Raw genomic sequence first — 20785 nt, 5'->3', positions numbered from 1 at the left:
CCTGCTGGGCATCTGATGGTGCTTTTGTCATTGGGCACCCCAGTTCCATTAACAGTCCTGGACTTTTGCTTACAGGTAAGGTGCCACTGGCTGTGGCCTTGAGTGCTGCCAAGAGCCCTCCATGTCTTTACTCTGGCCATTCTCTCAGGCTCTCTTCCATGCTTGAAATTCTCTTCTCCCTCAACTCTGATTACTGACTTCCTGGTTTCTTTTAAATCCTAGTTAAAAATTTCACTTTTATAGGAAACCTTCTCCAACTCCTTTGATTCTACTGCCTATTCTTCATTAATTATTTCCTATTCATCTTGTATACAGCTTTATGTATATGTATATATATATATGTATACACATATACACACATATATACATATATATATATATATATATTCATGTTTTCATGTTGACTCCCCCATTATATTGCAAGCTCCTTGAGGGCGAGGACTATCTTTATCCTCTCTTTGTATCTCTAGGAGTAAGCAAAGTGCCTAGCATAGTAGATGCTTAACCAACATTGATTGATCAATGAACTGAATTGATCAAAGAATTGATCATTAAACCAGTGTTGATTGGTTTATATTCTAAACTAAGGCATATGGGAAAGAAACTCATCCCACACACCCCTTCTTCTGCAGCAGCTGCTGCCTTCAGTGCTCCCAGGAACCATCAATGGTGTTGTGGAGGGTGGTGTGAAAAGAAACCTTTCCCACCCCCAAATTTGAGAGAATTGGCCAGAAATCTATATCAATTTTCTGGTAGCAACTGGAAGCCACTGACTCTGAAGGTTGAAGCAGGTGATTGGCAAGGATATAAAGGTTTGATACAAATCAGTCTTTGTGTGTACCTTTTTGGAAACTAAAGGTTGATGATATTGAAAACCTTTTGAGTAGAGAACAGTCGGGGAATTTATCTGAGGGTGGGAAGAGTATTTCTTTGTGTTATCTGTTCCTCCCCCTGCTTTATTCTGAATAATTGTCAGCTGTGTTTCTGTATCTATCACATCTTTAGTTACTTCTCTATAAGTACATTTATAACCAGAGATGCATTTATATCTCCAGCTATAGCTACATATTTATATCTGGAGAAATGTCTGTGTGACTATATATAGGGCTGTTTATTTCTTTCAAAGAACAAGAAGATTCTGGCTCAGGTTTTAGAGCAAAAAGAAACTCACACAGGGCTCACTTGTTATTGAGACCCAGTTGGTTTCAATTGAATGTCCAACTTCCCAAGGAACTAGGGCACACATTGGTCTTGCCTCTCTTTGGAAACCAACCTTGAGGTTCAGTGTAGGAATAAGCAGCACAGTTGATTTCTGCATGGCGAGAACCTTGTTGGTCTCATTGATCCGAGCAGAGACGAAGAAATGGAGCGAGGCCTGTTCCAGCAGCTGGCCCATGTACTCGCCAGCTTTGATTTGCACCTCTTCATTTGTAACTGGCCAGAAAGAAAAACAAACACAGGAAAGAGTGAAACCAGAAACAGGTCTGTTGCTTTCTCAACTTAATCTAGCTTTCCAATAACAACATAACAGGTTGGGACTGTAAAAGTGGCAGGGAGAGAGAGAAGAGAAAGTCAGCTGGGAGTAGTGTAAATTTGTTGTAGTGGTCCTTGAAATGACTAAAAGATCATAACTTGTAAAGGCTAACTGGATTGGGCCAAATGACAATCACAATGGGAATATTCTTTTTTTAATCTCCCCAAAGGTTGACCTTTTTCCAGTTACTTTCAATGAGGGGTATTTTTAATGAATAGTGCTTTATATATAAAAGACATAAGAAAGAAAGGAAGAAAATTAAAGGAAGGAAGGAAGACAGAAAGAAAGGAAGGAAGGAAAGAAGGAAAGAAAAGTAGTAAGAATGAAAGAAAGACAAAGGAAAGAAAGGAGATAAAAAGAAAGAATTTTTTTGTTGAAAGACAATATTTTTGTTGAATTGCTGAACTGAAAGTGACTTTAATTAGGGATGCTATTAAATGACCTTCAGACATTTCCATGGCATAGTTTAGAAAATTGGGGAGTATAAAGGAAAATAGGAGTCCTAGGATGGCATACCTCTCTAGGAATCAAAAACATCTCTTGCAGATTAGAACTTGTAGAGTTAGCCTTCTACAAAATAATAAAATAGGTGAAGATAACTCTTTGATGGTTCCTTGTCTCTCTCTCTCTGTCTTTTGCTTCCCTGTCATCACCCATCCCCAAAGAACTGAGTACTTATATGCTGATCCAAGTCTTTCCTTCCAAAGAGGAAATACTTTTATAAAACCAATCTGAAGATATTAATGACCATCTCTTATTCAGGGGTAGGACAATATTTAACCAATCTCTAGTGGTTTTCAGGAATCCGTGATAAGCCATTTGGAGAAAGATATTTGAGGGTACATGGCACTACTGAGATCTTTCAAATTAAACCATCTAGGTGACTACTTATTTCACCTGTCTGGTCATTAGTAATAAAACTATATTCTATTGCATTGTTTATCTTTTATTTCTCATTTTCTTTCCCATTCTCAGGTCCCAAGCATCTACAGAAAATGAAGTAGAGAATTTCTGGCTAACCATGCCTATAAAAAACATTCCTGTGGAGAACCCACTCTGTGACTGCAAAGCCTTTATTTATCCTGTCAGGGCTGAGTTGTTCAGACCTGACTTTGACCTATGGCAAACCTGCAGGCAGATTACAAGAAGGCAATTGTTTCACTCATTCTTCTCCAATCATTTCTCTGCTCATCTCTCTGCCTCTTCCACAGATGTTTCACTGTGTTCCTCAATGAAAGTTATTGAAGGAAAGAAATCCCTCCACTGGTAGTTTGAACTCCCACAGATTATTCATTTTAGTTGTATTGAGCAGCAACTGGCAATTGGGTAATGACTTTGGGATTCAGAATTGAAGGAAGGACAAATATTTCAGTTAAGTGACCAGTGTAGGTAGGAGATGGGAGGAGGAGAAAAAATTAAGAAAAATTAAGAGCTCTTGAACTGCAAAGCACAGGATTCTCTAGGCTTTAATGTCATGAGCCCTCTTCAGCTGAGGGAAAGGGGCAAACCCAGGGGATGAGCCAGAGGAATAACTCTCAGCCCTAGAGAGAGTATAGAAGACTTCTCTCTTAGAAGAAACTTGCAATTTCTTCATAAGGAGTACACACCCCTATTACTGTCCACCTACCACTCAAGGTTGCAGGCATTCAGCAAATAAACTGTACTCCAAGCTGGCCCATTATCAAGGAAGCTGACAAATCAGACTGCTTTATGATGAAATGACAAAATGAAAGGTTCTGCAGAAGAGATTTCTTGCCTAGGGCTAACTCTAGTCATAATAACAATGATAAAAAAAATTCTCCCAGTTTTCCTTATGTGGGGTTGTTTGGCAATATTTCAGGCTTTGGGGATATCCCTGGTTTTTTGTTATCTTCAATAATCTGAGGGTCTAGACCTTTTCACTCCCAGAGTGGTAGGTAAAGGGTCACCTAAATTGCAGGACTAAAGAACCCAAGCTCAGTATCAGAGCTCAGGAGAACAGTATTCCTGAAATAGCATGTTATGTAACTGCTGTATTTTGCTACTGAAAAAGAAATTGTTCCAGATAAAGTTTATTAATCATGGCAAGAGAAAGAGTAATAGAACTCCACTGTACTATTGGTAGAGCTGGATTGCTGCCAATATCATTTACTGTGCCTGGGGAAAGCCAGGGGAGACACAGACCTATGCTGCCTTTCCTCCTTTCCCCAAAGTAAAGAAAACTAAATATAGCCAAGTTGATATGATAGCACCTTTGAAGGCACTGGAAGGTTTAAGTTATTCAGATCCTCCAAGCTGATTCCAGCCCACACGTTCCCTTTAATCATCAATCTGGGAAGTCTGCATTCAATTCCAGTTGAGAAACTCATTTCAACAGATTGAGAAATACCTGCCTTTGACCGACTTGTTTAAGTTCTAGAATGAAGATACCTTTCCCAACCTGGTGCTGGCATTTTGTATGTCACGCTCTGCAATTGTTTTTAATCAATGACTGGGCTGGTGACAGAAATAGCATCTATCAAATTTGGGGGTGACATTACTCTGGGAGGGAGAGCTGATGTGCTGAATAACAGAATCAGGACATAAGATCTTGACAGGCTGAACAATCTGCTGAGTCTAAAGAGTTGAGATTTAATAGGGAAAAATGTTAAGTCCTATAATTGGATTACAAAATCAACGCTACAAGCAGAAGATGGGGAAGATGTGACTAGACAACAGCTTAAATGAAAAAGATAGATGTTTATTTTGTATGTGTGTGTGGGTGCAAGCTCCATATAAGCCATTGGTGTGATTTAACAGCTCCCAAATTTAATTCAGTCTTAGGTTCCATTAACAGAAGCTTAGTGTTTAGGACAAAGGAGGTGGGAATTCCACTCTATCTGCTCCAATTATGCTCCATCTAGAGTACTTTTTGTTTTTAACTTCTGTATACCAGGTTTAGATTGTGGCAGCTAGGTGGCCCATAGGATACAGCACCAGACCTAGAGTCAGAAAGACCTGAATTCAAATCCAGCCTCAGACACTTACTAGTTGTAGGGCCCTGAGCAAGTCCCTTAACCCTGCTTTCCTTAGTTCTTCATCTATAAAATGAGTTAGAGAAAAAAATGGCAAATGGCAAACCATTCAACTATATATGCAAGAAAATCCCAAATGAGGTCACAAAATCAGATATGGCTGAACAACAATTAAACAAGATGTTTAGAGTTAGAGGCTGCTTAATGTAACCTTCCTCATTTAACAGAAGAGGGTCTGGTGCTCAAAATGGCTGAATGATTTGTTCAGGGACACAGAAGTATTGATTAGGAGATCTGGAATTTGAATCCAGAGTCTCTGACTCTAAAGTCAATTTTCTTTCCATTTTACTACCCTGGAAAGAGGTATCAATAGAGCAGAGGGGAATGGGAACTCAAATTAGGGAAACTTGTAACAAATATCTACACCATGAAAAATCAACTTTATTTAACATACAATTTTATCTAGTATAAGGTAACAGTCTCATTACATTTCACTAAAGTATATTATAATTTGGTAGTCTTTTAACCCCATCTTGAGTTTGTAACATGCATAGAATATGACATCACTTTCCTGATATCAATAGTCTTCTTCAAGATTGAAGGACAGCTATTATACTGTAGCAATGAACAATATTTTTCTTCATTTACAACTGAGAAATTACTTTTTATCTTCAGGTAAAAGAGAGTAATAATACCTACTGGACTTTCTACAACATCCAATGTAATCTTTCAGAGTTTTCTGGATTATAGAAACCTAGGACTGCTAAAGGCAAATCTGAAACCTCCTCCTCATCAATTTTGAACAGATAGGCAAACTGCTGATTTACAAGCTATCTCAGCTGAGTGGTACAGTGGATACAAGGATGAGCCTGGAGTTGGGAAGATCTGGGTTCAAATTTGACCTCAGATACTAGTATTTACAGAATAAATCATTTAACCCTTTTTAATCTAAGTTTCCTCATCTGTGAAAGGAACTTGAGAAGGAAATGGCAAACCACTTCCATATCTCTGCCAAGTAAACACTGAAAAAGAAGTCACAAAGAGTTGGGCACAACTGAAATAACTAAACAACAGCTGCATTCCTTCTGAGATAATTGGTTTTGAAACAAAAGCACAAACATTACAGGTTGTGACTATCATCAAACTCCAATCCCACAAAATAAATAATCATAGGTTCTTACAGATGAGTAAGCTACTGCCTGAACATGAATTAGGCCCTTCTGCCATTCTTTCAGGCTACTTGTATAGCTATTTTTCAGGCTACCAATTGTGGAAAGAAAAATTGAGTCCTAATGTGTCACCAACCTGTTTTTAATCCTTTTTGGCAAGACTAAGGACTAACCCTCTAGGACCTGACTCAGACTTTGGTTCCACAGGATTATGGAATCATAGATTAAAAGTGGAAAGGTCTTAGAGGCCTTCAAATGTATCTTCTCTACTTTACAGATAAGGAAACTGAGGCCCAGAAAGGTCAACTGATATACTTGCTTAAGATAACACAGATAATATCTGAGTCATAATTCAATGTGACTTTAAATCTAGTGCCTTATCTACTGCACAACATTGCCTTGAATATTATGCTGATTTTTCCAGAGGATACATCTCCCAATAACATCGAATATAATGCTTGAGGAAATGCCATTACCAGAATTTGTTAAAGATAAAGGTTGAAGGTGGTGTTTGACAGTCCTGATGGATAAGATTCTGAATTTGCCCATAGTAAAAACACTCAGAAGGATATGTAAGAAAAGTTTGGTGGAGAGGTTAGGGATAAGAAAGAGGAACTCAAAGTGATAGGAAGCAGCAGAGTCAAGTTTAAAATTTAATTGTTTGATCCAAGATAATTCTGAAGGCCTTTTTTTTTTTTTAGGTTTTTGCAAGGCAAATGGGATTAAGTGGCTTGCCCAAGGCCACACAGCCAGGTAATTAAGTGTCTGAGACTGGATTTGAACCCAGGTACTCCTGACTCCAGGGCCAGTGCTTTATCCACTACGCCACCTACCCACCCTGCTGAAGGCCTTTTGATGAAAATTGATATCCATCTCCAGAGAAAGAACTAATACAGTCTGAATGCAGATTGAAGCATATCTTTTCTCTACTTGAAATTTTTTCTGTACTTTCTTTCATATGACTAACATGCTATTTTTACAAGACTGGAAACCTATGTATAACCTATGTCAAATTGCTTTTCTTTTCAATGGGGGAGGGGGATGGGAAAATTTGAAATTCACACATTTTAAAAACAAATCTTAAAAAATTGTTTTATGTGTAATTGGGGAAAATAAAATATTAAAGTTTTAAAAATGGGAAAAGGCTAAAAATTTTAAAAACATAATTGTCTGCATGAATGCCATTTTCCTGTTTCCCCTCTTCTTTTCCTAAAGTCTTCTTTGTTAGTCCTTCATCTATGTCATGCCAATTAATCCTGGGTATCTTCTGTCCTGACCCCTCTTCTCTTCTTATTCTAGCTAATCTCTTTTTTCTTGGTAATCTCATTATGAGATCTTGGTGATCTCATGGATTCAGTTATCATCTAGGTGCCAATGATTCAAAAATATGTTTATCCAGAATCTCTCCTGATTTATAACTTGCATCTCCACTAGTTAGTGAATGTCTTCAACTGGAAGTCCTTGGAAATGAACCCTCAAATTTAAGTGAAGTCTGCTTCTGAGTTTTCAGAGGAATAACAATTAAAATTATTATCTTCTGAAAAAATGCTCTAAATTACTATTAATTAGAAAGATGCAAATCAAAACAACTCTGAGTTACCACCCTACACTTCTCAGATTTATTAATGCGGCAGAAGAGGAAAACAATAAATGTTGGAGGGGATGTAGGAAAATTGAGACACTAATACACTATTGGTGGAATTATAAACTGACCTAACCATTCTGGGGGGCAATTTGGAACTATGTCCAAAGGGTTATAAAACTCGGCCTATGTTTTGATCTATCAAGGTCAGGGTTATAGACTGCTGGGTCTGTAATCCAAAGCGATTTAAAAAGGGAGGGAAGAACTTATTTGTAAAAAAAATATTTATAGTAACTCTTTTTGTAGTAGCAAAGAATTGGAAATTGAAGAGATGCCCATCAATTGGGAAATGGCTGAACAAGTTGTGATATGGTATTGTAATGAAATACTAATTGTGCTATAACAAATGACAACCAGGATGGTTTTAGAAAAAGCTAGAAAGTCTCACAATTCGAATAAGGTGAGCAGAACCAAGAGAACATTGTACACTGCAACAGCAACATATGATGACCATATGTTTATGTTTAGCTATTCTAAGCAATACAATGATTCAAGTCAATTCCAAATTATTAAATGATGAAAAATGATATCCACTTTAGAGAAAGAACTGATGAAGTCTGAAGCATGCTATTTTTCATTTTGTGTGTATGTATGTTTTTCTGTGTTCCCCCTTCACAATATGACTAATATGGAAATGTTGCACATGACCGAACATGAATAATATATGTCAAATTTCTTGCCTTCTCAGTGGGAGAAGAGGATGGAGGGAGAGAATTTGGAACTCAAAATTTCTAAAAAATGAATGTTGACAATTGTTTTTACATGTATTTGGGGAGAAAAAATATTTAAAACAAAAAAGTTTTGTCTCTGTCACATACTAACCATTGACCCTGGGCAAGTTATATCAACTTTATGCCTCAGGCAATCTTCAACACAAGTTACAGAGCAGCTGCTTATGTGGAGGGAGTTCTCACATTGGGAGTTCTTCACACTAGTGAAAACAAGATTCTGAGCCTTCCTCCCAAACTTATTTTTTTTTTAGTGGGAAAGGAGTTCAAACTGTACTTCTTATTAAGTCCTTCAAAAACCAAATTTTCCATAAAAGTTGAGACTCTCCCAAAGGTCTCCATTCTATCTCCTTTCCTTAGTGAGGTAAGAGATTCTTTAGAGAAATTTACTAATCCCCAGTAGACTCCTAATCTTTCATTGGCTCATGGACTTGAGGTGGAATATCTGAATTTTCATTTCTTTCTATGGGAGACTGAGAAGACCAAAGACCAAAGTAGGAAGAGGAGGACCAATGAAATACAATAAAGAAAGATCAGGGCTCAGAAATTTGAGAAAAATCTCCCCAACTTACAGGAGAAGGGCTCCACTCTCACATCGAAGGTCTGATTCTTGAATTCCGACTTTGTAACACCTGTATAGAAGACGATATTGCCAGAGAGATAAGCCGTAGCTGTGTAACGTCTAGAGGTGCTGTTCCGGAAAGTGATGGTGACTTTGAAGTCTTTTCCAAGTACGGCCTTTTCTACCTCAAAGTCCATGTCAATATCAGCCCTGAACTGATGGATGCCCTCTGTGTCAAGAGGTTTTTTAGCCCCGTACATCAGAGCAGTTTCTAGGGCAAGTCTCTCCTCTTCTTTGCCTAAAGGAAAAGAACCAAAAATAATGAACAATTGTAGAGGACCAGATATTTATTTAATCAATTTACCCATCTGTCTGGGGGCTGAATTCTGGAAATATACTACTAGTTTCTCAAAGATGTGTTTCTTTACTGCTATTTTGGGCATATGAAAAGTAAGAAATATGAAGCTATTAAAACTTAGCTTATTCTTTTGAACCAAAGTCTAATCATGATTTTTTGTACCTGGGGGAGATACCAAAAAGCGTATCTAAGGCAAGCAGAAAAGTGTTGGAAGGTACAACTGATTATAGCTCCAGGGAAGGGAGACAGAAACTCTGGGAAAGGTTGCCCTTTTGGGTCAGGGGAAGTAGGGAGGGGTAGAGGAGGAACTCAAATCTAATTTTATTTTGTTTTAACTTATTATTCTTGTTAATTAGACATGGCAGCTCCATTGTTTCTATGCTACTAATCCTGCTGCTGAAGGACTTTGAGAGCACCCTCTAAACTGAGTGATCTGAAGGAAAAACCCTAGTTACCCCATCCTAGCCAGATCTCTACTTCAGAATATAGTCTAAATTTGTTCCATGACTCTAGCATAGAATTATTAAAGAACTCTTCCTTCCACTTTTCCCTAGGAGACATTATCTTTTTCCTACTCCTTATATTCTTCCCTTCCTATTTATTTGCTCTTCACATACACACATTTCCTATATGTGTTCTTCTTTTCCAGAGATGGTGTGACAACCTGCCAGACAGGGTGGTCATGGAAGTGTGATCTTTTCATGTGGGAGAGATCTTATCCTATCTCTTACTATGCTTTTTCTTTAAATTAAGCCAGCTTCTAGATGATCCCATAAAAGAAACACATCCTGGCAAGTGAAGTCATGGGTTATGCTTTTGAGTAGATACTGATCCCCAGAGTCCCTCAAACTTGGGTTAGTTTACTGAGGTCCCATAAAAGCCAGAGTACATTTGGAGGGCTTATCTGCAATAGACTGCTTGCAGACTTTCTTTTTCAAAAAATCTTATCTTTCCCAGGATGTTATTGTACAGTAGGGTTTTCTGATGTGACTTTCATAGGCCAGATCAATTGTTTTGCTCTCTTATACTCTTATGAGTCAAGGTGCCATTGATGTGTCACTGTTTATGGGGAACCAGAGATATGACCTATGATTTCATGTGTGTCTTAGATGAGAAATGTCCTTCCACCAAGGCAGATCAATACCTTCTTAGTATCTTAATTATAGTTGCTTAGAGGCTTAGAGCAATGAGAGTGTGTAAAAGGTGAGACTTGAATCCAAGTCTTCTTGACTTCAAAATTGACTCTCTTCCTCTTCCTCACCCTTTCCTTCTTCCTCTCATTTTTCCTCTCCCATTCTCTCTCTCTCTCTCTCTCTCTCTCTCTCTCTCTCTCTCTCTCTCTCTCTCTCTCTCTCTCTCTCTCTCCTCTACCCTTTCACTACACTTCACTTCACTTTCTTTTCCCTTATCCCACTCTGTTGCTAGCCTATATTTAATTGTAGAAGACTGTGGTTATTAGTTGCAAGAATTGCTATGACTAATCAGTTCTTAAAAGATCGGTGGCTTTCATGGAAATTGCATGCACATTAAAGACAATCCAATGAACAGTAGATGTTGGTGTTGAAGTTTTTAAGAATGTTTTGAGGAACCAAAGTATTTTGCAATGTATGATACAAATCAGAAGTTTAAGAATAATAACATGTAAAAGAGATAAAAAAAACTTAATCTGAAAGTGCTCCACAAAAGTCCCAAGTGCAGCAGGAACCAGATGAAAATGTAATTGATAAATGTTTGACAAAAATAAACAAAAACATAATACAATATAGAAATATTAATTTGTGGTTTTCTAAGTTAATATGTGACCCAGAGATTTCCCTTTCTATTTTAATTTTACACTCATGAACAATACTTGATATATTGTAATATTTACAATTATATAACCTTTAATGGGATCATTTAGTAATTAGTAAACTACCTGAAAAGGGCAACTTCTTGGTGCAGTGAATGGAGCACCAGGCCTAGAATCAGAAAGATTCATCTTCCTCAGTTCACAACTGATCTCAGACACTTACTAGCTATGTGATCCTAGATAAGTCATTTAACCTTGTTTGCTTCAGTCTCCTCATTTGTCAAAAGAGACAGAGAAGGAAATGACAATCCACTCCAGTATTATTGTCCAGAAAACTCCAAATGGGGTCATGAAGAAATAGCTGAAGAACAGCAATAAACTGCCTGACAATGATAGTGATAATGACCAAGGAGCTAATAAGAATGTTGGCTGTTTTCTGTCAAGAAAAGGATGACATGAGTGTCCCCTGAAACAGTTTATGCAGCAAACTTGGCAGCTTATGGTATGGTGATAGTATCATTTCTAGCACATACAATATCACCTTTGTTATACTTTGCAACTTGGCAGAGCAGCTTTTGAAGAAAATTCATTGAGCTATGGAGTAGTTGCAAAATGAGTCAGCAGAAGGATTCTCCTCACAAAATGTCAGGTCCCTGAACTACTGTTACATTTGTCTTCTTGGACAGGATCAAGAAAGGTAATGTTTGTGAAGATGTTTTGATTGCCGATCTTGAGTATTCATTTCTTCTATTTAAATTAAAGCTATTTTATTTATTCTTATGTTTTCTGGGAGTTATACATTTAAATAGCAGTAATGACTTCCTTGTTTAATGGTTGGGTCATTCACAAACAGAGATCAAGAAGGATTCTGTTCTAGGTTTGGGGAACAATGTAAACAGAGGCTTGGAGACTTGAGAGGGCAGGATGAGCAAGAATTGAAGTCTTGTTCAATAGAGATCATCCCTTTGGCACATCCTTAAGCAACCAGTGTAATCTCCACCCTGTTCCCTGTGGATCATTCTTGTATGGTCCTGATTAGTGTGAATAATAAATCCCATGCAGTGGTGGCATTATTCAGATTGACACTGCATAACTATTGAGTTTAATCAATGAACACAATTTACATAATGATAACTTAAAAATAGAGCAAATTCTAAGACATGTTCCCACTCCATGGTATTTATTTTTAGAACTGAGTTTAACCTATACTAGTTATCATTGGAATATTTTGTTTAAGTTGTTATTCAATTGTGTCTGGTTCTTCAAGGGTTTTTCTTAGCAAAGATACTGAAATAGTTTGCCATTTCCTTCTCCAACTCATTTTACAGATGAGAGAAATATGGTTAATACTGAGAGAAATATGGTTAAGGATTTTGTCCAGGTTCACACAGCTAGTAACTGTTTGAGGTCATATTTGAACTCAGGAGAATGTTCCTAATTCCAAGCCCTGGGCTCTATCCACTGTTCCACCTAACTGGTCTTGGTTGGAAATAAGGATGGACAAGTAGGGGAAGGTAAGATTATGTAGGGCTTTGAACAGCATGTTAATGCTATTTTTTTATTTTAGGCAGGAAGTAGTATACCACTAAAGGTTTTTGAGCAGAAAAGGGGAATCATATTTGTTGCATATTAGGGAATTACTCAGATATCAGTTTGGAAGATGGACTAGTGAGAGAATAGACTAAAGGTTAGGAAATCAGTTAAGTGACTTTTACAGTAGTCTAGGTTAGAGATGAGGACCTAAACTAGCACAGTTATCATGAGAATGGATAAGAAGAGATGAAAAAGATATTATGGAGTTAAAGAATGGAAGAGTTTATGACTGATTGGAAGTGTGACCAAAGAGGAAGAAGAGAATCAAAGATGACTCTAAGATTCCTAGTGTGGGCAAAATGAGGGTCCCATTATCAAAGAAGAGAAAAGTTGAGGGAGGGACAATTTAGTGATTGACCTGTTTGTTGAACTTGAGGTGGCAGTAGACTAGCCAGATTAAAACAAGTATCAGGAAGTTGGAAATGCAGGACTGGCCTAAGTGAGAGGGTGAGGAGAGAGTTTTCTCATTTAATAATTAAGGAGGTAGGACTGGATGATCTCTGAGATTTCTCCCAGCTCTGAATCTATGCTCTGATGATCCTATCATGTTTGGCATTGGGGAAGTCATGGAATGTCCCTGGGTCTCTATTTTCTTTTCTGCAAAATGGTGATGTATTTGGACCAGACAATATGCAAGATCTACTATGGCTCTGGCCACCCCATTGATTCTGGCAAGTGCGTGGAAATCTCTTCATAGGTATTCAGATAAAAATAATTGCAGAATATATCAAATGGATCTGAGAAGTTGGAATACATTTGCACGTTTACAGTACCATCAAATAAGCATTTATTTATTGGAAGAAGATGAGAAACTAAAATACCAAAAGGCAATGGAATGTTTTATCTTTGCCAATATAAAAAAAGTAGCTCCAAAATAGTTTTTATCATTTTGGTGGGTATCAGATCAAACTGGAAAGGAGAGCAGAAAACAAAACTAACAATCTTAGTAGAGGGGCAAAAATCAATAACAAGACTGGGAAGCTAGATGGCATTGTAGATGGAGCACTGAACCTTTACGTTAAAAAGATCTGAATTCAAAACTAGTACAGATACTTATTATCTGTGTGACCCTAGGCAAGCCACTTAACCTATGTCACCTCAGTTTCTTTATTTGTAAAATGAAGATAATAGTAACACCTAATTTCTGGGGTTTTTGTATTAAATGAGATTAATATTAGTAAAGTACTTTGCAAACCTTAAAATACTAAAAAGTGCTAGCTATTATCATTATTTTGGTTTTGGAGGTACATGGGGGTGTGGCAAAATGGAAAGAGGAGTAAATAAACAAAGAGATAAGATTTATGTCATTAGCAACAGAACTTCAGTGGAGAATTAAAAGAGAGCTGGAATCACCAGCCTCTCCTATAGAAAAACTACCAACAAGGGCCACTTGCAATAATAAAAAGGGAAATGAAGAAAAGCTGTCTAGTACTTTTTGGGGACAGTTACTTGGCACAGTGTGACCCTGAGCAAGTCATTCATCACTGTTTTCCTCAGTTTTCTTGTCTATAAAATGATCTGGAGAAGGAAATGGCAAACCACTGCAATATCTTTGCCAAAAGAGACCCAACTGGGGTCAGGAAAAGTCTGAAATTACTGGTCAACAATAAGTCTAATACTTTGAGACCTGGAGAAAGCAACTTGAAATAGACCTTCAAATCAACTTTTTCATTCATCTTATCTAAGTAATATAAGAAGTAATTACAATTGAGGAGCTAGAAAGACCCCAGGATACCAGAAGAATGTCCATAGGGATGCTGAAACATTAGTCCCACCTAAAGTGAGAGACCCTGAATCTAGATATTGTAGATGTGTCCAACATTGGGAGACTCTTGCAAATAATCCTATGGGATTAAAGATACTACATAGCAGCACATGGAAGAGAGACCTGAGGATAACATGTTCTCCAAGGCCATTGCTTTGGGGGACTAAGAAAGGCTTCGTAAGGGAGTAGCTCACTTTTTGTGAGAAGGAAAGAAGCACAGAAGGGTACATTGTATTTTAGCTAATAAGCCTAGCTAATTAGGTGTCAAGAATAGTTGTTGCCATAGTACATAAGGGGCACTAGAACTGTCAAATCTTAAATATAACAAATTTAAAAATTGCATACTTTAAAAATGATTTTTAAAAACATTGTGCCCTCTAAATTCTGGTGGTCTAGGAGTAAGGCCCAGTCATTCTTCCTTAGTTATGGCTTTGAAATGATGTATTTCAAGGACTTACTGCTGGTTCTGGGAAGCATGACCATTCCTAGGACCTATTGAGCCAAGCAATCAACATGTAGACAGGAATTCTGAAGTCATGTAGAGGGTAGCATCTGTAGGGAGAGGAGTCATATTTTTTCCCTAGAGTCAGGCAGGGTTTATGGCTCTTTTGGGGTTTATTTTATGCTATAATATTCAAAGTTTGTAGACCATCTGCAAAATTCAAATAGCACTGGACTACAGTTATAGGAAATTGTTGAAAGGAGACTAAAAGCTTTCTCTTGTCAATACACATAGTGAAATTGCTCTTCCACTATACAGGAGGCTATTTAAAAATGGTGATTTTTTTCCCTAACAGAGGTTACTCCACAGAGCAGCTGGAAAGTACTTCTCCTTAGGCCAAAAAGAATTCATACTTTAAAACCATTCCTGATTTAATTATGCATACCTATGAAGGCGGTCACTGAAGTGGGTGTCTGCATCAAAGCTAGCTGGCAAAAAGCTATTTCTTGCTTGAAAAATGCAACTTTGTTAGCTGTATGTAAAGTTCAGGTTGAGGTTTGAAAGCAGGAGAAATTACTTGGCTTGGTTCAAGCTAAAATATTCTTCTATTTCTGAACCAGATGGAAGAGAATATTGATATCTTGTAAGCCATGTGCTTTGGTTTAACTGTCACTCATGCTAAAAGACAGGGAGTTCCTCATATATGAACTAAGAGGAAGTTGGAAACTTATTTTATAAGAAAGTTCTCTATTTTCTTTGTTTCAATCAAGGAATCCTTGTCTTAAAAGATTTATCATTTCATTTAGAGAATTAAAGAGTAAATGGGTCTAGGCAAGATCTGGGAAAAATGGTTTTCAACTTCAAAATAAAAATTAACTTACTTAGCAAAAATCTAAAGCTAGCTATTGCAAAAACTAGTTAAATGCTTGCTGCTGTTAAATGTAGTTTTCATTGAAAGCCAGAGATTTTTATAACTAATTAAACAGTTAGTTTTCAAGTCTAAGTAAGAAGTACTTAAGTCTAAGTAAGAAGCCATTTTCTCTACATTTTTTCTTTCACTCCTAGGTTTCTTTTTTTCCCCCAGATGTTATTTAAGGACTACTTAAAAAAAAGGGAATTCTGAAGGGAAACTTGCTTTTTCTTTGGTGTTTAAGTAAACCACAACTCAGTATGAGGCATCAATGTGAAATGGAAATTGAAAGAGTTAATGGGTTGCAATAAGAAAAATAGAGTTCTTGCACTGAGGAGGGTGAAAGCTTCACTGTATTTCCTTGGGCATATGCCAGCTAGATGATTTTGTTCATTTACAAATCATATCATGTGAGGCTTATTGAAGGAATTAGGCATGGTTAGCCTTAAGAAGGGAAGAAGGGATGGGAGGCATGCTACCCTTAAATCTTTGAAGACCGATCGAAGTGTCTTGTTTAGTTTGCCCCTGGGATACAGAACAGGGACCAAAAGGGTAGAAGCTATGGGGACTGAAATATCCACTAAAAATGAAGATCAATCTCTCAATACTTAGGAGGAGGTCAAATGAAATGGGCTGCTTCAGATCAATGAGTTCTCTACCACTGGAGGTTTCCATTTAGAAGTTTCAGTATTGTAAATGGGATTCATGATTTGGGTAGAAGCTAGAAGAGATGACCTTCGAAATCCCTTCCAACTCAATGATTTGTTTTGTTCCATACAAATCAAATTCCATACAAAACAAACAAGTACTTTCAATAAAATGCTACAAATACCACTATATTCCCTAAATCAATTTCCACAGGGATAGCAAATAAAAGTTAAATGACTGGGAGAATTTGATAGGAAGATGCATTCAGTTAGCACTTTCCTTTGCCATTTGAAATGTTACCTTCTTGGAATTTGTAATTTTCAGTTATGTCTTGTTTTCCATCTCCACCAATTTCCTTGGTCAGGATTAATTTCCCAATGTGAGTTTTATCAACAGCTTCGACCAAATGAGTGGCATCTTTTTTGACTTTAATATATACAAGATCACTGTTGACCTGGAAGGAAAAAAAAGAAGAAAGCACCATGTTGTCTATTGATTTGGTCACCAAAACATTTGTTTCTATTAGGTGTAGTTATCTAAATAATCTTGAAGTTCATTTATGGAGATTCATTATCAACACCTTTAACATATCAATGTATTGTCCCTTTTTCAGCATGAAGAAGTAAAAAATTTCCATATTTTGGTTTTCTCCCCTCATAGAAGACTAATATTCTACAATTAAATAGTTTCTATAAAGCAAGAGTGGGAGCAGTCTAGGAGGAATTCACTTAAAAACCTTAGTAGCTACTGTTTGACCCATGACATTTTGGGGATCAAAAATGAGATGGTAAAACTGTGATGACCAGTCCCCAAGCTCTCCCCAAGACCAATTTTATTACTCATGTTATTGAAACCTGTTTGGTCCATAAAAGTTATATTATAGGTCCTGAAGCTATATTATAGACAGAAAGTCAGAGCTGGAAGGGACCTTATAGTTCATCTGGCCCAACCTCTTCATCTTTAAAAATAAGACTTTTCTTTTATTGATCGCTTTTGTTTGCACATTTCCCAGATTTGCTGCTATTTCTTTCCCCTGCCACCATGCTGGAGAGCCATGACTTATAACAAAGACTTTAGAAAAAAGAAAAAAGAAAAAGAAGAGGAAGAGGAAAAAAATCGTAAAAACTGAACAATAGATCAAAAAAATCTGATATTTGCAATCTCCAACTCTCCCATCCCCACCTCCACAAAGGAGAGGCAATTAGGTGGGCATAATGGATAGATCACTGGATCTGGAGTCAAGAAGATACTTTAAACCTGGCCTTGGGCACTTGCTAGCTATGTGACTCTAGGCAAGCAAAAGCCTCTGTCCGCCTCAGTTTTCTTGACTATTAAATGGAGATAAATTGTAGTACCTTCCTCCCAGAATTGTGGTGAGGATTAAATGAGATTATATTTATAAAGTACCTAGCCTGCTATGTAGTAAACATGTAAATGCTAATTTCCTTCCTCCAGTAGAGTCAAAAAAAGGAGGTGATGCAAATTATATATCTTTTATAGCATTAAGCATTTTATGATTTCTGAATTTTCATTTTCATTTTTTCCAACTCTCTCATTTTAACAGACAACTGAGGGAGAGAGAGATTCAATTACTTATTCCAGGTCACACAGCTTCTCAGGAATAGATCTGGGACCAGAATCAAAAACTTTTTAGAGTTGGAAGAGATATTAGGTGCCATCTAGATCAACCCCTGGACTATATTCCTGACAAATGGTTATCTAACTTCTCTGCAAGACCTCTGTTAATGGGGAATCCATCAGCTGAGGTAGGAGATTGTGTTTCTGGAATGCTTTCAGCATTAGGAAGCATTTCTGTACATCAAGAAAGAAATGCAGTCACCTCTATGTAATTTCTGCCCATTGTTTCTATATTTTCCTTGCTAGAGCAAGGAAAATTTAATTCAATTAATTTTTTCTTTTTTTGTTTTTTTTTGCATGGCAATGGAGTTAAGTGACTTGCCCAAGGTTACATAACTAGGAAATCTTTAAGTGTCTGAGGTCAGATGAACTCAGGTCTTCCTGACTCCAGGGCTGGTGCTCATCTAGCTGCCTCTCATTTAAATTATTTCACAACTTTTGTTCTATACCTTCTGGATTTCCTGATTCCCAATGGTTTTTCAGGATGTTTCACAAAGCTTCTCTTCTCTTCCCTTCCCTTCTCTTCCTGCTACCCAAACACTTACCATTTACCATATACATATACAACCATTTGGGAGTTAAATTAGTAGGTTCACATTGGTTATGGAATAAAAACAATAAGGCACAGTCTTTCTTTTTTTTTGGGGGGGGTGGTTAATGACACATTACTCACATGAGGTTGCCCCTATTTGTGACTCTTATTGTCCCTCCAATTCTGCCCAGTAGGATTATCACCCTTTTTAGTTCTGAACACTATATTTATTATAACATGGCATTAATTTTTTGACTGTCATAGCACACTGTTGACTTGTATGGAGTCTGTAGTTCCATAAAGTCATATATCCTTTTCAAGTGACTGTCTAGCCATATGTACTGCCAATTTGTGTTTATGATGTCAATTTTCCAAACTCAAGTGCAAAATTTAACATTAGACTCATTTTTCTAGCCTGTCAGATCCTTAAATTGTTCAGTCAAAGTGTTAGCTATCCCTCAGCACTGTGGTATCTACAAATTTGAATAGAAAGGCTTTTATGTCTGAATTCAAGTATTTGAAATTAAAAATGTTGAATAGCACAACTCCAAGCACAGATTCCAGGGGCACACCACTATAAATTCCCTTCTAAGGTGAAATTGAACCAGTAATGATGTTTTGGGTCTATTCATTCAACCATTGCCAAATCCATCTAATTATAGTATCATGTAGTCTCTTTCAATATTTTCTAAAACAACAACATGAGAAACACTGTCAAATCTTTCATTAAAATTTTGACAACCTGTCTGGAATTTCCCCGGATCTACCAATCTAGTCCTCAAAAAAGTGGAAATGAAATTTGTCTGACAAGATTAGTTGTTGATAAGGTTTTTGATAATAACTACTTTCTAGTTTACTAATTGCTCTTTGAATAATTCCTCCAAAGATCTTCTCAGGAATGAAAATTAAACTCACTGCCCTGTAGTCTGCAGATTCCACTCTTCTTTTTTTAATTTCTGAAAATTAAATCCTTTACTCTTTCTAATCTGCTATATCTCTTGTTTTGTATTACCTTTCACAAATCACTAACAGAATCTCAGCAATTCCATTTGTCAAGTCATTCTGTCAGTGGTACAATGGATACAACTTTGGGCCTGGAATCAGGAAGACTTCTGTTCAAAGTCACTCTTGGACACTTACCAGCTGTGTGAACTTGGACAAATCTTAACCACTTTCTGTCTGAGTTTTCTTGAACTATAAAATATGGATAATAATGATACCTATTTCCCAGGGTTCTTATGAATGAGTGATTTGTAAAGCTTTTTAGCAAACCATAAAATACTATATGAATGAGGAGGGAGGGAAGGTTAAGAAAGGGAATGGAAAGTTAAGGAAGGGAAGGGAAGAGAAGGGAAGAAAAAGTTAGGGAAGGAAATATTAGGGAAGAAAAGGGGAAGCTAGGGAAGGGAAGGGAAAGCTAGGGAAGGGAAGGGACATTTAGGGAAGAGAAGGGAAGGTTAGGGAAGAGAAGAGAAGAGAAGGGAAGGGAAAGAGTACATTCAGTTGAGAGGTGGATTCATGGCTTTCTTTAAAGATTGATGCATCCCATGAAGCTCCGCTTTTGGGATGCCTGAATGGCTTCTCTATTCACTTTTTAGTCTTAGAAATGGATAGCTCTTAGATTCAGACCTCTGATAGACAAGAGTGAGAAATGCTGCAGATCTTTGCTGTGGGCTTCAGTAGAAGAGAGAGAAGGAATTCTCATTTGCAAATCTTGACAGCATTCTTAACAATCAAGATCTGGATTTAATAATGATACTGTGTGTTGACATTAGCAGTGATTAAATCAATTTGTTCCTGGTGGGAAGTCCTGTCTACCTCTCTCTGGTAATAAAACATAATAATAATATAAGGATTTATGAAATATAGAGCCTGATTTCCATCAAGAGATTCTTATAATGCCATAAACTAGAAGAATGCAACCCAGGAGGTTTGTGTAAATCAACAAAAGCCCAAAATGACATTATAGAGACAGTGTTCCAAATATGTCTGCCCTATTGAAGAATATGCAAGCTACAACTGAAACCCACAAAGAGGAAAACATAGCAAAGATGCTTTTTTAGAGGACATAGATAGATGTGAATACTAAGGAAATCATAGTATTTTATGTTTCTGCCACTCATCTGACAGTTCATCATGCACTGTCTCATGACAGCCCTTAAATTGTTATTCTGATGTAGTATTTCCAGGTATTATATCCTTAGTCTTGGTCCTACTGGTAAGGCCCATATTCTGGCATTGAGGATGTCAATTCAATCATAGATAGGATCATAGATCTAACGTTTGAAGGTACCATAGACAGAATCTAGCCTAGTCTCCTCATTTTATAGAATAGGAAACTGAGATCCAGAGGGATCAAATAAATTGCCCAAGGCCACAGAAATAGGTGTTGGAGTTAAGAATTGAACTCAGTTCTTTTTCCTCAGTACCATAGTGTCCCTCCTCTCCCTGCACCAACCCACCACCTTTCCAATGATTCTGA

General features: G+C 37.1%; 1 protein-coding gene across 1 annotated transcript in view; it reads right to left on the bottom strand.

The window, feature by feature from the left end:
* F13A1 (coagulation factor XIII A chain) overlaps positions 1 to 20785 on the bottom strand; it is a 265734-nt gene that overhangs the window by 21787 nt on the left and 223162 nt on the right. The window contains exons 10-12 of the mRNA XM_074202109.1: positions 16434 to 16656; positions 8639 to 8926; positions 1274 to 1434 (exon numbers count right to left, since the gene is read on the bottom strand). Of these exons, the coding sequence (XP_074058210.1) occupies positions 1274 to 1434; positions 8639 to 8926; positions 16434 to 16656 (672 nt within the window). The remainder of the gene's footprint in view (positions 1 to 1273; positions 1435 to 8638; positions 8927 to 16433; positions 16657 to 20785) is intronic.

This window comes from Macrotis lagotis, chromosome X (assembly GCF_037893015.1).
Source record: "Macrotis lagotis isolate mMagLag1 chromosome X, bilby.v1.9.chrom.fasta, whole genome shotgun sequence".
NCBI classification, from domain to species: domain Eukaryota; kingdom Metazoa; phylum Chordata; class Mammalia; order Peramelemorphia; family Peramelidae; genus Macrotis; species Macrotis lagotis.
This window is presented reverse-complemented; position numbering and strand designations above follow the sequence as displayed.